At 50.7% G+C, this 19,718-nt stretch overlaps 1 protein-coding gene across 4 annotated transcripts in view; it reads right to left on the bottom strand.

Moving 5' to 3' along the window:
• Nucleotides 1-536: 536 nt before the first annotated feature.
• The window catches only part of LOC119971061 (BTB/POZ domain-containing protein kctd15-like), a 71,343-nt gene continuing 52,161 nt past the window's right edge, over nt 537-19,718 (bottom strand). For all 4 annotated transcript variants that reach the window (XM_038806196.1, XM_038806197.1, XM_038806194.1 and 1 more), the window contains exons 3-5: nt 18,757-18,901; nt 17,500-17,805; nt 537-1,497 (exon numbers count right to left, since the gene is read on the bottom strand). In XM_038806196.1, the coding sequence (XP_038662124.1) occupies nt 1,339-1,497; nt 17,500-17,805; nt 18,757-18,901 (610 nt within the window). In that variant the 3' untranslated portion in view covers nt 537-1,338. The remainder of the gene's footprint in view (nt 1,498-17,499; nt 17,806-18,756; nt 18,902-19,718) is intronic.

Genomic DNA, 19,718 nt, shown 5'->3' with positions numbered 1-19,718 from the left:
CCCTCAGTACTGACCCTCTGACAGTGCTGCACTCCCTCAGTACTGACCCTCTGACAGTGCAGCACTCCCTCAGTACTGACCCTCTGACAGTGCGGCACTCCCTCAGTACTGACCCTCTGACAGTGCGGCACTCCCTCAGTACTGACCCTCTGACAGTGCGGCACTCCCTCAGTACTGACCCTCTGACAGTGCAGCACTCCCTCAGTACTGACCCTCTGACAGTGCGGCACTCCCTCAGTACTGACCCTCTGACAGTGCGGCACTCCCTCAGTACTGACCCTCTGACAGTGCAGCACTCCCTCAGTACTGACCCTCTGACAGTGCGGCATTCCCTCAGTACTGACCCTCCCTCAGGACTACACTGAAACTGTAGTTGGTTTAATCACGCGTGTTCCAGACCCCTGATTATCTGACTCAGGGGAGTGTGTGCAAACTGATCCATAGATGCTTTATCAGAATGAACACCCTATTTAAAACATTGTGGGGTGCTCCTGGTAAGCGTGGCGCATTTATAAGGAGAAAGAACATTGACAAGGTGCAGGTAAACATCTTATTTTATTTATAATAAAAAAGAATTCAATTCCGTGCTCCTGAATTTTTAATGAAGTGTACTTCTATCTGAGCTGCTGTCTCCTGGATTGGAATGTTCTGCCCTGTGTGTGTTGGCTGAGCCGTGGACCGTGGCAATCACTGAGCTTCTTTCCACAGGAGATGGAGGAAGGAGACGAGATTATTCAATGTGTAAGAGGGGAGGACGGAAGCTTCAGGTCCTTTATCATCAATTATAATCATCACTGTCCCTGGTCTGTAATGAACTCCTGCGCACAAGTCATTGTGTCGTGTCCCATGAACTCAGCATTGGAAGAATCTGTATCCCGGCACTGATTAAGTTTGGGGCATTGGGCACAGGTGGAGGCGGAACAACGTGGATGAACGTAAAGGTGTAGAAGTCAATTTGTGGCGTTGGTTTTGGATGATCAAAGCGCTTTCCTCTCTGTCGCCTCATTGCATTGAGACACCGTTCCCTTGTATATGTCCAAACTCCACCTGTGACCCCGTTAAGATCAGCTCATCTCATCCACTGGAATGAGTTGTCAGCCTCGAGCGATTCTGAACCAGTAGTTGGAGCTGTTAGGGTTCCACACACACAACGTTAGACAGGATTGCAGATAATCCAATCCATGGATAAATATCCTCGTCAGGACCATCCGTCTCTTTGACAGATGCTCATCCTCAAGTCCAGCAACTAAATTCAGACGGGGAATCGAGGGGGCTGGGGAGAAAAAAAATAACACAAAAGAAAAGCTGGAGAGGGAGTGGTTGAGGAGTCTGCTCAGACTAATCCAGAGGTTCCTGTTTTATTCTGATTGTTGCTGGTGTGAGCTGTAAGCGGTTATCCTGACGATACAGCACGTATTCACTGAACTGTGAGGAATCTACACCTCCCCCACAGGACGCCACCACGCTGAATCCTTTGTGTAGCAATCGTTCGAGGACCTGCCGGAGAACAAACAGTAAATCAGTCATCACACAACAGACTTGGAGCATAGGAGGAGGCTCTTTGGCCCATCTGCCCCTGCCAGCCCTTGGAAGGAGCTGAGAAATTAGAAATAAACAATGAGCCTCACGTCTCTGCTCCCCCTGGAGCCTGAGCTTCCCCCTCAGAAGTGTTGATGCAATTCCTTTTTGAAAGTCCCTATTGAATCTGCTTCCTCCAAATCACAACAACCTGCTGAGTGAGAAGATTCCCATCTCCCCATGGCCCTTCTGTCACTTTTCTTAAATCCATCTCCTCTCGTTACTCACTTTCTGCTCAAGAAACTGCAGACTGTGGTGAACTCAGTCCAACGCATCACACAAGCTTGCCACCCACACATTGATTCTGTCTACACCTCCCGCTGCCTCAGGAAGGCAGACAGCATTGTCAGAGATGCCTCCCACCCAGGCATTGCCTTCTTCCAGACCCTTCCATCAGGCAGAAGGTACAGAAGTCTGAAGACCCGCACATCCAGACATAGGGACAGCTTCTTCCCCACAGCTACAAGACTCCTCAACGACTCCCCCTCGGACTGATCTGTTCCCTGTAAGAACACTATTCACGACGACCCTATGCTGCTTTTGCTCATGTATTTGCTTTGTTTGGCCCCTTGTTCCGCACTGTAACCAATCACTATTTGTTGATGTACTTTGTCGATTATTCTTTTTGTCTACTATGTATGTACTGTGTACTCATGGTAGCATGGTGGTTAGCATCAATGCTTCACAGCGCCAGGGTCCCAGGTTCGATTCCCGGCTGGGTCACTGTCTGTGTGGAGTCTGCACGTCCTCCCTGTGTGTGCGTGGGTTTCCTCCGGGTGCTCCGGTTTCCTCCCACAGTCCAAAGATGTGCGGGTTAGGTGGATTGGCCATGCTAAATTGCCCGTAGTGTAAGGTTAATGGGGGGATTGTTGGGTTACGGGTATACAGGTTACGTGGGTTTAAGTAGGGTGATCATTGCTCGGCACAACATCGAGGGCCGAAGGGCCTGTTCTGTGCTGTAATGTTCTATGTTCTATGTTCTACTGCTAACCACTGTGCTACCGTGCTGCCCATATCAAACATGGTCACACATGTCCTTTTCCACCTGATCCAGTCTCTGGGCTCCAGCCAAAACGAGACCAGGGGCAGAATTCTCCCCCCCCCCCCCGGCAGGGTCAGGGAATCGCCCGGGGCCGGCGTAAATCCCGCCCCGCCGTGGCCGGAATTCTCTGCCACCCGGGAATCGGTGGGAGCGGGAATCACGCCCCGCCGATCGGCGTGCCCCCTGTGCCGATTGGCGTGCCCCCTGCGCCGATCGGCGTGCCCCCTGCGCCGGTCGGCGGGCCCCCCGCAGCGATTCTCCGGCCCGCGATGGGCCGAAGTCCCGCCGCTGACAGGCCTCTCCCGCCGACATGTTTAAACCACCACTGTGCCGGCGGGAGCAAGCGGCGGGAGCAGGCCCCTGGGGTCCTGGGGGGGGCGCGGGGCGATTGGACCCCGGGGGGGTGCCCCCATGGTGGCCTGGCCCGCGATTGGGGCCCACCGATCAGCGAGCGGGCCTGTGCCGTGGGGGCACACTTTTTCTTCCGCCGCCGCCACGGCCTCCAGCATGGCGGAGGTGGAAGAGACCCCCTCCACCGTGCATGCGCCGGGGTGATGTCAGCGGCCGCTGACGCACCGGCGCATGCGCAGACCGGCGAAGACCTTTCGGCCAGCCCCAACGCCGGCCAGCGGGCGTCAAAGGGTTGGCGTCGGTTTTGGCGCCAGTCAGCGTGGCGCCAACCACACCGGCGGGGCCTAGCCCCCAAAGGTGCGGAGAATTCCAGACCGTTGGGGAGGCCCCACGCCGGAGTGCTTGGTGCCACTCCGCTACACCGGGACCCCCCGCCCCACCGGGTAGGGGAGAAACCCGGCCCTGGAATTAATTACTTTTAATCAGCTGGAGAGACTGGAGTAGGTTAAAGGAAAATTCAATAATCATTGAGGGGTTTTGACACAGTAAATAATGAGAAACTGCCTCCAGTGTTGGGAGGATCTGTGACCAGAGGGACCCAGACTGAAGCGAATCAGTAAAGTAATAATCCAGGGGGAGGCGTGGGGGTGTTGGGACGGGAGGAACGGCGAGTTGTGAATCTGGAAGGCCCTGTCTGAAAGTGCCGGTGGGAAGCACGGTCGGAGGAACGTTGAAAAGGGAATTGGGTAAATACCGTCGGGGAAAGTCGGAAGGACTGGTGGGGGAAGGAGCAGGGTTGTGGGGCTCATTGGAAAGCTCTCTGAGTACAGACCCGATCAGTCTAATGGTTGTGGTAACGCTCTATAATCCACAGAGAGGCCAAGGAACATAATGTAAATGGAGGTCTCAGATCTCAAACTGCAAACCTTGACCAAAGTAAGATTGGAATAAAAATGTGTCCAATGTGAAGCCATAACGGTCAATTAAAGTCAAAAACAGCAAATCACTGGCTCGGGATTTGTTTGTTGTCAGGGGGGCAATGATGGAGAGCGAGGTGTTACTGGGAACACACTTTCTCTGATTCACAAACCAAATCTGTCTGAAGAGACTTGTTAAGAAGCTGTGTGACCCCAAGTAACCTCCGTCCCGTTTCTAAAGCTTCATTTTCCTAACGCCGTGAGATCCCAATTATACACCAAACATAGTGAAATAACACAGAGAGGCGGGGAGGGATAATGGGAATAGATACACAACACAACCAGAACTCTCACACAACAAACTTCCAAATTATTATCCATGGATGGAATGTCACCCGTCACTGACTGTTGATTGAAAAGGTTCAGCATTTTGGTGACAATTGAACATTAACAGGGTCACACTGTGTGTAGTCCTGGTGCTGATTTACACAGAGAACTAGGAACAGGTTCGGGAAGAATCCCTGGATTGAGACTCATTTTAACTAAATCACAACACCATTCCTGATGGGAATTTTTACTCCAGGGAAGTGTGGACTTCAGGGAGATTTTAAAGCGATGACACAATGTGATATTTTTCCATGTGGAGCGGCGATTCCAATGCGATAGGTTACAGAAGACAAGAAGGATGAGTGCAAGTTATTTGGTATAGAATCAGGATAATTGTCAGCATCAAGCTGGCGAATACGTAGCCTGCAGCATAGAATCATAGAATTTACAGTGCAGAAGGAGGCCATTCGGCCCATCGAGTCTGCACTGGCTCTTGGAAAGAGCACCCTACCCAAGCCCACACCTCCACCCTATCCCCATAACCCAGTCACCCCACCCAACACTAAGGGGCAATTTAGCATGGCCTATCCACCTAACCTGCACATCTTTGGACTGGGCAAGGCTTGTCCCTGATTGTGGCTGAGGAGGAGAGATGCCACGAGAGGTCCCTGATTTCCCGCACTTTTGTATGATCACGTTGGAGATGAAACTCGCAGCACCGTCCAAAATCAGCTGATTTATTAATTTTGCTTTTTGCCTCTGACAGGGAGTTGGGTAATGGGGTGAACAATGGTGTCTGGGAGGGAGGGTGAACAGGGCATTACTACATCATAGTTACAGCACAGGCTGACAGGACCAGCTGTTCCTTTCCTGAACTATACCGTTTATGTACACTGCATGGTAGACAATAGGATTCCATCCAGAGTTATATTACCAACACACTGCCCCCCATCAAACAGGGTCTGAGTGAAGCCAAAATCAGACCAACCCCAGGGACACTGCGATTCATGGAAATCTTGACCACTGACCATTGAGCTGATGGTCTCCTGATTCTTCCAGTTTGGGAATTCCAGGCTGGTAGTTGCACATTACATACATTCTCATCAAGGGGTCTGTGTGCTTGAGCTGGAGGGCGTTATTAACTGGTATTTAGTTTGGCAAACTCTCGCTTCCTCTCAGTGCCGTCTGACATCTGCTTAACATTTGGTGCATGGTTCAAAGATGGAACAGACGGAATCAACACAAACCCACCAATGAAATGACTCCAAGCGCTGCCTGAACCACAAACGCAGCGGCTCTCTCGCAGCCACACCTGGTCGAATTGCCAGTTTTATCTGTCATGTGGCAGAGGGCCGAGGGGCGGGAAATATCAGGAGATTCTTCCAGTTCCCGATGGACATCGGTGTCCAAGGGAAGGGGTGAGTGCTTTGATTGGAAATTAGGACTAATGAGTTGTGTCTGCTTCAATATTTGGGACTGCAGCAATGCTGAATTTCCCTTTCAAATAAAAGAGCGATTTTACAAAAGGTAGTTTACTGAGATCACAAGCCAACATTGCAAACTGAGAAACCCAACTCAAGTACAGCGAATTCAGATTCAATTCCAAAGTAATTACAGCCAAAGGCCCTTTACAGAATCATAGAATGGGACCATTCAGCCCATCAAGCCAGTGCCAGATCTCTTCAAGAGCAGTTTGACTAGTGCCAGTCCCTGTCTTTCACCCAGAGCGCTGCACGTTTTCTCACTTCAGCTGTTTATCCAATTTCATTCTGAAAGTCACGATTGAATCTGTCTCCACCACACTCACAGACAGTACATTCCAGATCCTAACCACTCGCTGTGTGAATCTGTCTCCACCACACTCACAGACAGAACATTCCAGATCCTAACCACTCGCTGTGTGAATCTGCCTCCACCACACTCACAGACAGTACATTCCAGACCCTAACCACTCGCTGTGTGAATCTGCCTCCACCACACTCACAGACAGTACATTCCAGATCCTAACCACTCGCTGTGTGAATCTGCCTCCACCACACTCACAGACAGTACATTCCAGACCCTAACCACTCGCTGTGTGAATCTGCCTCCACCACACTCACAGACAGTACATTCCGGATCCTAACCACTCGCTGTGTGAATCTGTCTCCACCACACTCACAGACAGTACATTCCAGATCCTAACCACTCGCTGTGTGAATCTGCCTCCACCACACTCACAGACAGTACATTCCAGATCCTAACCACTCGCTGTGTGAATCTGTCTCCACCACACTCACAGACAGTACATTCCAGACCCTAACCACTCGCTGTGTGAATCTGCCTCCACCACACTCACAGACAGTACATTCCAGATCCTAACCACTCGCTGTGTGAATCTGCCTCCACCACACTCACAGACAGTACATTCCAGATCCTAACCACTCGCTGTGTGAATCTGTCTCCACCACACTCACAGACAGTACATTCCAGACCCTAACCACTCGCTGTGTGAATCTGCCTCCACCACACTCACAGACAGTACATTCCAGATCCTAACTAAAATTGGGAGAGCTGATTCACAGACAGTCATACTCACAGAATCATACCTTACAGACAACGGGTGTGATTCTCCGGTATCGTTACACTCTCGCTCAAGTGAAACGAGGCCGGTGAATAGCAGAGAGGCTGAAAACGAGATCCATGCCGGACGCCAAACAGTTTTCCAGCCGTGCCCAATTATCACCACTTAAGCCCCATTTCGAAACAATTAACGAGAGCCACCCCGTATCCAGCGGCCTCCGAGTGGTCACGCTGGCGCCAATTTGGACTCCTTTTGAAAAATGGGAACCTGGCGGAAGGGCTTCTGTGGAGAGCCGGGGAGGGGAGTTGACCCGTGTGCTGACCCCGAGACATGGCTTCATCAGAGGGTGGAACTCGGGGGAGCTGGTGCCCACTGTTGCCCACTCAATGGGACGGGTCCGGGTTGGCACTGAGGGCCCCCTCCTCCCATCCAGTGCCGGTAAGGCCCTGGGGTTTACCTTGGGATGGAGGGACAGCTTGTTCAAGTCCCGGCTGCCCCTGCATCATCTGCCTCTGCCGGCCCTGGCGGCTCCCCGTGGTCCACATCATAATGTCGATGGCCTCAGCAATGCCCACCCGTGACTGGGACAAGCTCCGCAGCACCTCGGCCATTCCCATCTGGGAGCCGGACATGTCCCACAGCATCTCGGCCATTCCCATCTGGGAGCCGGACACGTCCCACAGCATCTCGGCCATTCCCATCTGAGAGCCGGACACGTCCCACAGCATCTCGGCCATTCCCATCTGGGAGCCGGACACATCCCACTGAACCTCGGCCATTCCCATCAGAGCCGGACACATCCCACAGCACCTCGGCCATTCCCATCAGAGCCGGACACATCCCACAGCACCTCGGCCATTCCCATCTGGGAGCCGGACACGTCCCACAGCATCTCGGCCATTCCCATCTGGGAGCAGGACACGTCCCACTGAGCCTCGGCCATTCCCATCTGAGAGCCGGACATGTCCCACAGCACCTCGGCCATTCCCATCAGAGCCGGACACATCCCACAGCACCTCGGCCATTCCCATCAGAGCCGGACACATCCCACAGCACCTCGGCCATTCCCATCTGGGAGCCGGACACGTCCCACAGCATCTCGGCCATTCCCATCTGGGAGCAGGACACGTCCCACTGAGCCTCGGCCATTCCCATCTGAGAGCCGGACATGTCCCACAGCACCTCGGCCATTCCCATCAGAGCCGGACACATCCCACAGCACCTCGGCCATTCCCATCTGGGAGCAGGACACGTCCCACTGAGCCTCGGCCATTCCCATCTGAGAGCCGGACATGTCCCACAGAACCTCATCAATGTCAGCCTGGTACCAGGTGCCATCCCCCAGTGAGACGGACATTCTGCCGAGACCCTCAGCCGTGGCCGTCACTGATTGCGCGACATCTTGGACATCTTCACTCATGGTGCCGACGTTGTGTACCAGGCTCTCCACTGCGGTCGCCACCCTGGCTGTGTCGGCCTTGGTGCTACTCCTGTGCCCGTAACCTCTGAGACTCCACCAATCGGTTATGGATCTGCTGGAGTGACGCTGACAGCCCCCCCTTTCCACTCAATAGGATAAGGCGACCCCCCCAACCTCCACCTCCTCTCGTCCCACTACCCAAACAGGCGCCGGAGTGTGGCGACTAGGGGCTTGTCACAGTAATTTCATTACAGTGTTAATGTCAGCCTACTTGTGACAATAATAAAGATTATTATTATTAATACTGAATTTCAAGTAGCACGGTGGGGCAGTGGGTTAGCCCTGTAGCCTCACGGCGCTGAGGTCCCAGGTTCGATCCCGGCTCTGGTTCACTGTCTGTGTGGAGTTGGCACGTTCTCCCCGTGTCTGCGTGGGTTTCGCCTCCACAACCCAAAAATGTGCAGGGTAGGTGGATTGGCCACGCTAAATTGCCCCTTAATTGGAAAAGATGAATTAGGCACTCTAAATTTAAAAAATATATATATTTCTGAATTTTCCCTATCGTCTCCATCAGCTCCGGGTAACCCTGAGGCTGAGTATCAGGCTGGGGCCCAGCTGGGCCCTGGGACCCTGCAGCCCTCCTGTCTCGCCCGGGGGTTCCTGCCTCCATATGATGTCCATCAGCAGCAATGTGGTGCTCACCAGATTGTGCCCCAGAAGCCTGACCACTAACATTTCCCACAGAGGTGCTTGTATCTGCGCTGGGGCACTTGGGGGAGGGGGGTTGAAGGAAGGGGAGGATTGGGAGGGAGGTAGACACTCCTGTGGGGGTAGATGGGTCTCGGGGGGGGGGGGGGGGTGTTGCGTACTCACTCGTGCTGCCCGGTGTAGGTCATTGACTTTCGTCCTGCGCTGGAGGTCAGTCCTCCTGGTCGCACCCCCAGAGCTCACAGCCGCCGCCCCCAATCCCAGACGGCACTGGCTGCCCTGGGGGGGGGGGGGCAGGACATCCGTCCTGGCCTCCACTGGGTCTCGCAGCCTCCCCAGGTCAGCGGGGCTGAATCTTAAGGCCGGTCCCTTCGTCGCCATTGTCGTGAGCTGGCTGGGGTTGGCGGAACAAGCGCTGCTCGACCTTGTTAGCGGGGGGCGGGGGGGGGGGCTGGCGAATCAGCTGGCGAGCCTTCATTTGCAGAGGGAAGCCCGTGAGGCCTCGCTAAGCGGACCAATTATGGTTGAATGGCGTTGCTGGGCGGAGCACCGGGAATCTCGCGGCAGTTGCTGCTCACTACCACACTTTATAATGATGTGGAGATGCCGGCGTTGGACTGGGGTGAGCACAGTAAGAAGTCTGACAACACCAGGTTAAAGTCCAACAGGTTTGTTTCAAACACGAGCTTTCGGAGCACGGCTCACATTCACCTGAAGAAGGAGCCGTGCTCCGAAAGCTCGTGTTTGAATCAAACCTGTTGGACTTTAACCTGGTGTTGTAAGACTTCTTACTACACTTTATAATAATCTTTATTGTCACAAGTAGTCTTACATTTACACTGCAATGAAGTTACTGTGAAAAGCCCCTAGTCGCCACATTCCGGCGCCTATTTGAGAAATCGCGCCCAGTGTCCCAGACACCACTATCAGCATTCCTGGGTATGTCCTGTCTCACCGACAGCACAGATCCTGCAGTGATGGCGGGGGGGGGGGGGGGGGGGGCACAGTGGGATACAGTCGGGAGGGAGGTACCCTGGGAATCCTCAACACCGACTCTGGACCCCATGAAGTCCCCATGGCTTCAGGTTAAACATGGGCCAGGAAACCTCCTGCTGGTGACACTGTAACCCGCCCCCCCCCCTCCGGGTTGGTTAGATCAGCCGGCTGGATGGCTGGTTCGTGATGCGGAGACACCAGCAGCGAGGGTTCAATTCCCGTACCAGCTGAGCTTATTCATCAAGGCCCCGCCATCTCAACCTTCGCCCCCTCGCCTGAGGTGTGGGTGACCCTCAGCTTAAATCACCACCAGTCAGCTCTCCCCCCTCAAACGGGGAAAGCAGCCCCTGGTCATCCGAGACTGGCGTCTTTCGCTGTCCCCCCTCTCAGCTGATGAATTAGTTACTCCTCCACGTTGAACACCACTTGGAGGAAGCACTTGGAGGGTGGCAAGGGCTCCGAGTCTGCTCTGGGTCGGGGACTTCAATGTCCATCACCAAGAGAGGCTCAGTAATACCACCACAGACCGAGCTGGCCGGATCCTAAAGGACAATAGCTGCTAGATTGGGACTGCAGCAGGTGGTGAGGGAACCAACAAGAGGGAAAAACATACTTGACCTCACCCTCACCAACCTGCCTGCTACAGAGGCATCTGTCCCTGACAGTATCGATGGGAGTGACCACCGCACAGTCCTTGTGGAGACAGTGAGGATACCCTCCATCGTGTTGTGTGGCACCTGCAGGAACTTGCTGAGGTTCCCTAGACAGTACCTTCCAGGGCAGCATGATAGCACAGTGGTTAGCACAAATGCTTCACAGCGCCAGGGTCCCAGGTTCGATTCCCGGCTTGGGTCACTGTCTGTGCGAAGTCTGCACGTTCTCCCCATGTCTGCGTGGGTTTCCTCCGGGTGCTCCGGTTTCCTCCCGCAGCCCAAAGATGTGCAGGTTAGGTGGATTGGCCATGATAAATTGCACTTAGTGTCCAAATTGCCCTCAGTGTTGGGTGGGGTATTGGGTTATGGGGATAGGGTGGAGGTATGGGCTTGGGTAGGGTGCTCTTTCCAAGAGCCGGTGCAGAGACGATGGGCCGAATGGCCTCCTTCTGCACTGTAAATTCTATGAAACCCACAACCACTACCGTCTAGAAAGACACGAGCAGCAGATACCTGGGAACCCCACCACCTGGAGGTTCCCCTCCCAGTCACTCACTACCCTGGCTGGGAAATATATCCCCGCTCCTTCACTGTCACTGGGTCAAAATCCTGGAATTCCCTCCCTAACAGCACTGTGGGTGTACCTACAACACATAGACTCCAGCGGTTAAACTCACCTTCTGAAGAAACTACAGAACGTTGTGAACACAGCCCAGTCCATCTCGTGAACCTGTCTCCCAACGATTGACTCTGTCTACACCTCCCGCGAGCAGCATAGTCAAAGACCCCTCCTACCCGGGTTATTCTCTCTTCTATCGGCAGGAGATACAGGAGTCTGAGAACGCGCACAAACAGATTCAAAAACAGCTTCTTCCCCACTATTAACAGACTCCTAAATGACCCTCTTATGGACTGAACTGATCTCTCCCCACATCTTCTCCATTGTGTAGCATTACACTCGGTACATGTGACAATGAATCTAAATCTAAATCAAGGGCAATTAGGAATGGGGAACAAAGGCTGGCCTCGTTAGCGAAACCCACATCCCGTGTCGGATTGGAAAATGCTGGACATGTTTAGCATGTTGGAGAGAAACACATTATCGGTTCAGACCTGAAACCTTGACAGCACTTTTTGTTTTTATTTTGTTTCCACTGTTTTCTCTGTTCCTGTCACGCGACTAACTTCGTCTCCAATCTACACCTCTCCCTTTTACCCATGAGGTTTTGCAGGAAAACCTATTCTTTGTGTTGAGGCACCTGTAGCTCTGATATGTAAGCGCTGTTATCCCGATGGGGTGTGTGTCTGATATGTAAGCGCTGTTATCCCGATGGGGTGTGTGTCTGATATGTAAGCGCTGTTATCCCGATGGGGTGTGTGTCTGATATGTAAGCGCTGTTATCCCGATGGGGTGTGTGTCTGATATGTAAGCGCTGTTATCCCGATGGGGTGTGTGTCCACGTAGCTCTGACACACTGGATTGACAGTGCCCTGCTGTCATATCTCTGACTGATCTACAGGTCAGAGCACTTGTGAAATCCAGCATCGTTATCCCCCACTTAAATCACTGTTGTGGTTCAGTGTGTCAGCCTTCCAGTACCCCTCTCAAAGACACCTTTGCCACACACGCACACAATCGGACACACACACACATACACACACACACACTCAAACAGACAGACACACACACACAATCAGACAGACGCACACAATCCGACACACACACTCACACACAGACACACACACATACACAATCAGACAGACACACACAGACAGTCAGACACACACACAGACACACATAATCAGACACACACACACAATCAGACACACACATACAATCAGACACACACACACATACACACACACAATCAGACACGCACACACATTAACACTCATTCAATCACACATACACACAATCACACACACACACACAATCAGACACACACACACACATAATCAGACACACACACATAATCAGACACACACACATAATCAGACACACACACACATAATCAGACACACACACAATCAGACACACACACACACAATCAGACACACACACTCAGATCGTGTTTTCGGGATCCTTAAGGGAGAGGGGTTGCAGCCCCAAGTCGTGGTCCACACAGGCACCAACGACATAGGTAGGCAAAGGGATAGGGATGTAAGGCAGGAATTCAGGGAGCTAGGGTGGAAACTTAGATCTAGGACAAGCAGAGTTATTATCTCTGGGTTGTTACCCGTGCCACGTGCTAGTGAGACGAGGAATAGGGAGAGAGAGCAGTTTCACGTGGCTGCAGGGATGGTGCAGGAGGGAGGGTTTCAGATTCCTGGACAATTGGGGCTCATTCTGGGGTAGGTGGGACCTCTACAAACGAGATGGTCTACACCTGGACCAGAGGGGTACCAATATCCTGGGGGGGAAATTTGCTAATGCTCTTCGGGAGGGTTTAAACTAGATCAGCAGGGGATTGGGAACCTGAATTGTAGCTCCAGTACACAAGAAGCTGAGAGTAGTGAGGTCATGAGTAGGGTTTCAAAATTGCAGGAGTGTACCGGCAGGCAGGAAGGTGGTTTAAAGTGGGTCTACTTCAATGCCAGGAGCATCCGGAATAAGGTGGGTGAACTTGCGGCATGGGTTGGTACCTGGGACTTCGATGTTGTGGCCATTTCGGAGACATGGATAGAGCAGGGAGAGGAATGGTTGTTGCAGGTGCCGGGGTTTAGATATTTCAGTAAGCTCAGGGAAGGTGGTAAGAGAGGGGGAGGGGTGGCATTGTTAGTCAAGGACAGTATTACGGTGGCAGAAAGGAAGTTTGATGGGGACTCGTCTGCTGAGGTAGTATGGGCTGAGTTAAGAAACAGGAAAGGAGAGGGCACCCTGTTAGGGGTTTTCTATAGGCCTCCGAAAAGTTCCAGAGATGTAGAGGAAAGGATTGCAAAGATGATTCTGGATAGGAGCGAAAGTAACAGGGTAGTTGTTATGGGGGACTTTAACTTTCCAAATATTGACTGGAAACGCTATAGATCGAGTACTATAGATGGATCCGTTTTTGTCCAATGTGTGCAGGAGGGTTTCCTGATGCAGTATGTAGATAGACCAACAAGAGGCGAGGCTGTATTGGATTTGGTACTGGGTAATGAACCAGGAAAGGTGTTAGATTTGGAGGTACATAAAACATAGAACAGTACAGCACAGAACAGGCCCTTGATGTTGTGCCGAGCAATGATCACCCTATACCCGTAACCCCCCCTCTCCCTAACCTTACTTTTTAGGACACTACGGGCAATTTAGCATGGCCAATCCACCTAACCCGCACATCTTTGGACTGTGGGAGGAAACTGGAGCACCCGGAGGAAACCCACGCACACATGGGGAGGACGTGCAGACTCCGCACAGACAGTGACCCAACCGGGAATCGAACCTGGGACCCTGGAGCTGTTAAGCATTTATGCTAACCACCATGCTACCGTGCATTTTGGTGATAGTGACCACAATTCGATTATGTTTACTTTAGCGATGGAAAGGGATAGGTATAAACCGCAGGGCAAGAGTTATTGCTGGGGGAAAGGCAATTATGATGCGATGAGGCAAGACTTAGGATGCATCGCCTGGAGAGGAAAACTGCAGGGGATGGACACAATGGAAATGTGGAGCATGTTCAAGGAACAGCTACTGCGTGTCCTTGATAAGTATGTACCTGCTAGGCAGGGAGGAAGTGGTCGAATTAGGGAACCATGGGTTACTAAAGCAGTTGAATCACTTGTCAAGAGGAAGAAGAGGCTTATGTGAAGATGAGACGTGATGGTTCAGTTGGGTCGCTTGAGAGTTACAAGTTAGCTAGGAAGGCTCTAAAGAGAGAGCTAAGAAGAGCCAAGCGAGGACATGATAAGTCTTTGGCAGGTAGGATCAAGGAAAACCCAAAAGCTTTCTATAGGTATGTCAGGAATAAAAGAATGACTAAGGTAAGAGTAGGGCCAGTCAAGGACAGTAGTGGGAAGTTGTGCGTAGAGTCCGAGGAGATAGGAGAGGTGCTAAATTAGTATTTTTCGTCAGTATTCTCACAGGAAAAAGAAAAAGTTGTCGAGGAGAATACTGAGATACAGGCTACTAGACTAGAAGGGCTTGAGGTTCATAAGGAGGAGGTGTTAGAGATTCTGGAAAGTGTTAAAATAGATAAGTCCCCTGGGCCGGATGGGATTTATCCTAGGATTCTCTGGGAAGCTAGGGAGGAGATTGCTGAGCCTTTGGCTTTGATCTTTAAGACATCTTTGTCTACAGGAATAGTGCCAGAGGACTGGAGGATAGCAAATGTTGTCCCCTTGCACAAGAAGGGGAGTAGAGATAACCCCAGTAACTATAGGCCAGTGAGCCTTACTTCTGTTGTGGGAAAAGTCTTGGAAAGGTTTATAAGAGATAGGATGTATAATCATCTGGAAAGGAATAATTTGATTAGAGATAGTCAACATGGTTTTGTGAAGGGTAGGTCGTGCCTCACAAACCTCATTGAGTTCTTCGAGAAGGTGACCAAACAGGTGGATGAGGGTAAAGCAGTTGATGTGGTGTATATGGATTTCAGTAAAGCGTTTGATAAGGTTCCCCATGGTAGGCTATTGCAGAAAATCCAGAGGCATGGGATTCAGGGTGATTTAGCAGTTTGGATCAGAAATTGGCTAGCTGATAGAAGACAAAGAGTGGTGGTTGATGGGAAATGCTCTGACTGGTGTCCAGTTACTAGTGGTGTGCCACAAGGATCTGTTTTGGGGCCGTTGCTGTTTGTCATTTTTATAAATGACCTGGAGGAGGGCGTAGAAGGATGGGTGAGTAAATTTGCAGATGAAACTAAAGTTGGTGGAGTTGTGGACAGTGCAGAAGGATGTTACAAGTTACAGAGGGACATAGATAAGCTGCAGAGATGGGCTGACAGGTGGCAAATGGAGTTTAATGCAGAAAAGTGTGAGGTGATTCATTTTGGAAGGAATAACAGAAAGGCAGAGTACTGGGCTAATGGTAAGATTCTTGGTAGTGTGGACGAGCAGAGATATCTCGGTGTCCATGTCCATAGATCCCTGAAAGTTGTCACCCAGGTTGAGAGGGTTGTTAAGAAGGCGTACGGTGTGTTAGCTTTTATTGGTAGAGGAATTGAGTTTCGGAGCCATGAGGTCATGTTGCAGTTGTACAAAACTCTGGTGCGGCCGCATTTGGAGTATTGTGTGCAGTTCTGGTCGCCACATTATAGGAAGGATGTGGAAGCATTGGAAAGGGTACAGAGATTTACAAGAATGTTGCCTGGTATGGAGGGAAGATCATATGAGGAAAGGCTGAAGGACTTGAGGCTGTTTGCGTTAGAGAGAAGGTTAAGAGGTGACTTAATTGAGGCATACAAGATGATCAGAGTATTAGATAGGGTAGACATTGAGAGCCTTTTTCCTCGGATGGTGATGTCCAGCACGAGGGGACATAGCTTTAAATTGAGGGGAGATAGATATAGGACAGATGTCAGAGGTAGGTTCTTTACTCAGAGAGTAGTAAGGGCGTGGAATGCCCTGCCTGCAACAGTAGTGGAAACGCCAACACTAAACGCATTCAAATGGTCATTGGATAGGCATATGGACGATAAGGGAATAGTGTAGATGGGCTTTAGAGGGGTTTCACAGGACGGCGCAACATCGAGGGCCGAAGGGCCTGTACTGCGCTGTACTGCGCTGTAATGTTCTATGTTCACACACACACACACAATCAGACACACACAATCAGACATACACAATCAGACACACACACACAGACACACACATACAATCAGACACACACACACAATCAGACACACAGACACAATCAGACACACACACACACAATCAGACACATACACACAATCAGACACACACACACAGACACAATCAGGCACACACACACAATCAGACACACGCACACAGACACAATCAGACACACACACACACAGACACAATCAGACACACACACACAGACACACACATACAATCAGACACACACACACAATCAGACACACACACACACAGACACACGCACACAATCAGACACACACACAATCAGACACACAGACACAATCAGACACACACACACACAATCAGACACATACACACAATCAGACACACACACACAGACACAATCAGGCACACACACACAATCAGACACACACACAGACACAATCAGACACACATACACACAGACACAATGAGACACACACACACAGCACACACATACAATCAGACACACACACACACAATCAGACACACACAATCACACACACAGACACACGCATACAATCAGACACACAGACACAATCAGACACACACACACACAATCAGACACATACACACAATCAGACACACACACACAGACACAATCAGGCACACACACACAATCAGACACACACAATCAGACACACACACACACAATCAGACACACACACAGACACACACATACAATCAGACACACACACACAGACACACGCACACAATCAGACACACACACACAATCAGACACACAGACACAATCAGACACACACACACACAATCAGACACACACAATCAGACACACACACACAGACACACGCACACAATCAGACACACACACACAATCAGACACACACACACAATCAGACACACAGACACAATCAGACACACACTCACAATCAGACACACACACACACAAAAGCAGACACACCTTCACACAGTCAGGCACATACACATATGCATAACTAGAAACACACACAGCACACAATCAGACAGACACGCATACACACAGAGACACACACAGAGACACACACAGAGACACACATAGACACACACAGACAGAGGTTTGGTAAGTAACAGTAACGGTCAAACCCCACTGCTGGCACAGTTTAGCATATTTAGCAAATTGAAATTGGACCCCCCCAAGCTGAGAGCCAGAGAAGAGCTGGCCTTACCTGGACTGAGTTGAGTCGGCAGTATCCATTGATTGGAAAGCGTATGACATGTGTGGGATCCTGGTTCCATCCGGCGTTTACAGAGTTGCACATGATGTCCCCTGTCTCGGGGAAAATATCCTCAATGAGGGACTTCTCTCCACTCAGACTGATGCGCTCTCCCAGGTCAGGGGTTACCCTCAGCACCAGACACTCACACGGCTGCGAGGACTTTCGATGTTCCTTTTCCTGCTTCCACCTCTCCAGTTCCCGCACCATGGGCTGTAACTGGTAATACCTGGCTTCTTCATACAGCAGACTGAAATCCTGCAACAAGAGGCATTTAATTTCACATCCTTCTTTTTATTCCTTTGTTTTTTTACTCAGATAGGATCAGGAGAGGACCATTCAGCTCCTGGAGACAGTTCCACGATTCCACAGATCACGTACGGCACAGGAGAGACAAGCCAATCGGCCCCGAGACCCACAGCAACATTTCGAACCCACGCCAGTCTCTATTCACCTCACTTAGATCAGCGGGCGGTGGGCCTCAAACTCATTTCCCCACTTTTTCCTCCATATCCCTTGACACCCCCCCCCCCCCCAAAAAACTAACTATTCCTATTTCAGATATGAACTTAAATTATAAAACATTAAATTATACGGACAGATTTCACAGAATAGTGTTGGATTCCTTTGAGTTTGGAAGATTATGGGGTAATCAAATTGAGTTTAAGACGATTGAAGGATTTGGAATGTTAGATAAACAGACGGAGAAACTATTTCCTCTCACGTTTGGGGCGTATATAAACAAGGGGGTATCATCTTAGAGTTCGAGCCAGGCATTTCAGGGGCGAGACAGTGAAGCACGACTTCACGCACAGGGCAGTGAATATCTGAAATTCTCTCCTCCAAGAACCTGTTGGGGCTGAGGGCAAAATCTGAGATTCATAGATTTTTGTTAGGCAGGAATGTTCAAGGGTAATGTTGACAAACAGAAGGTAAGATACGGGTCAGTCAGGATTTGATTGAAGGCAGACCAAGTTGGGGAGGCCAAACAGCTTCTTCTTGGGAAGGTCAATGGAGGTAAACTTGCGAAAACCTCCCTCTGTGGCCAGGCATGGTAGACGCAACACGAACATCATTTATTTTCCATTCTGGTTCTGTGGGACCCGCAGCTTAATGCCAGGCGGACATTCTGGAGAAAATCACCAGCTGCCAACAATGAACAAAAATGAACAAGAAAGAAAATTAATTCAAACATCCTTTCACATTCACCTTGAAATCCTCCGGCAGCAGGAGCTTCGATGTCCTGAGGAAACTTAGGATGTAACGGAAGATCTCTCCGTCCCGATCGATGAAGTAGTGCTGCTTTAGACTGTCCAGCACAATGGGCTCCGTCCCATTGAAAAGGCGCCCTATCCTGGGGACAGAAAATAAACACAGATTCACCAGCTAGAACAGGCAGAATTCAAATCTGTAATCATCTCCTGGTCACAAAATACTTCAAATGTTACAGAAACTTATTCAGAACTCTTGTTTGCAAAGACCAGAGTTCAACAAACAACATTCTCTTGTAGTCAAGGTATTAATGGGGCTAATCCAGTTCAATTTCCGATCAATGGTAACCCCCAGGATGTTGATAATAATAATATTCTTTATTATTGTCACAAGTAGGCTTACATTAACACAGTAATGAAGTTGTGGGGGATTCAGCGATGGTAATGCCATTGAATGTCATGGGGCGATGGTTAGATCGTCTCTAGTTAGAGATGGTCACTGCCTGGCACTGTGTGGCGTGAATGTAACTTGCCCCTTGCCAGCCCCAAGCCTGGATATTGTCCAGGTCTTGCTGCATTTGGACAGGGAATGCTTCTGTATCTGAGGAGTCGGGAATGATGCTGAACATTGTGCAGTCAACTGCAAAAAGCCCACTTCTGACCTTCTGATGGAAGGGAGGTCATTGATGAAGCAGCTGCAGATGGCTGGGCCGAGGACTGGACCCTGAGGAACTCCTGCAGTGATGTCCCAGGATTGAGATGATCGACACCCGACAACCACAACCGTTTGATGCAGGAGATAAAACTTTGGGCTTTAGGGGAAGGCAGCACCTGTTCAAACGGGACAGATGGCTCCTCAGCAGGGATGGGACCAAAGTCTTTGTGGGAAGATTCAGTGGTCCCATTGTGTGAGGATTCAAACTAAAGTAGCGGTTGGATAGACTTTGACCAACAGAGGTG

The sequence above is a fragment of the Scyliorhinus canicula genome, chromosome 9, assembly GCF_902713615.1.
Source record: "Scyliorhinus canicula chromosome 9, sScyCan1.1, whole genome shotgun sequence".
In the NCBI taxonomy this organism is placed as follows: Eukaryota; Metazoa; Chordata; class Chondrichthyes; order Carcharhiniformes; family Scyliorhinidae; genus Scyliorhinus; species Scyliorhinus canicula.
This window is presented reverse-complemented; position numbering and strand designations above follow the sequence as displayed.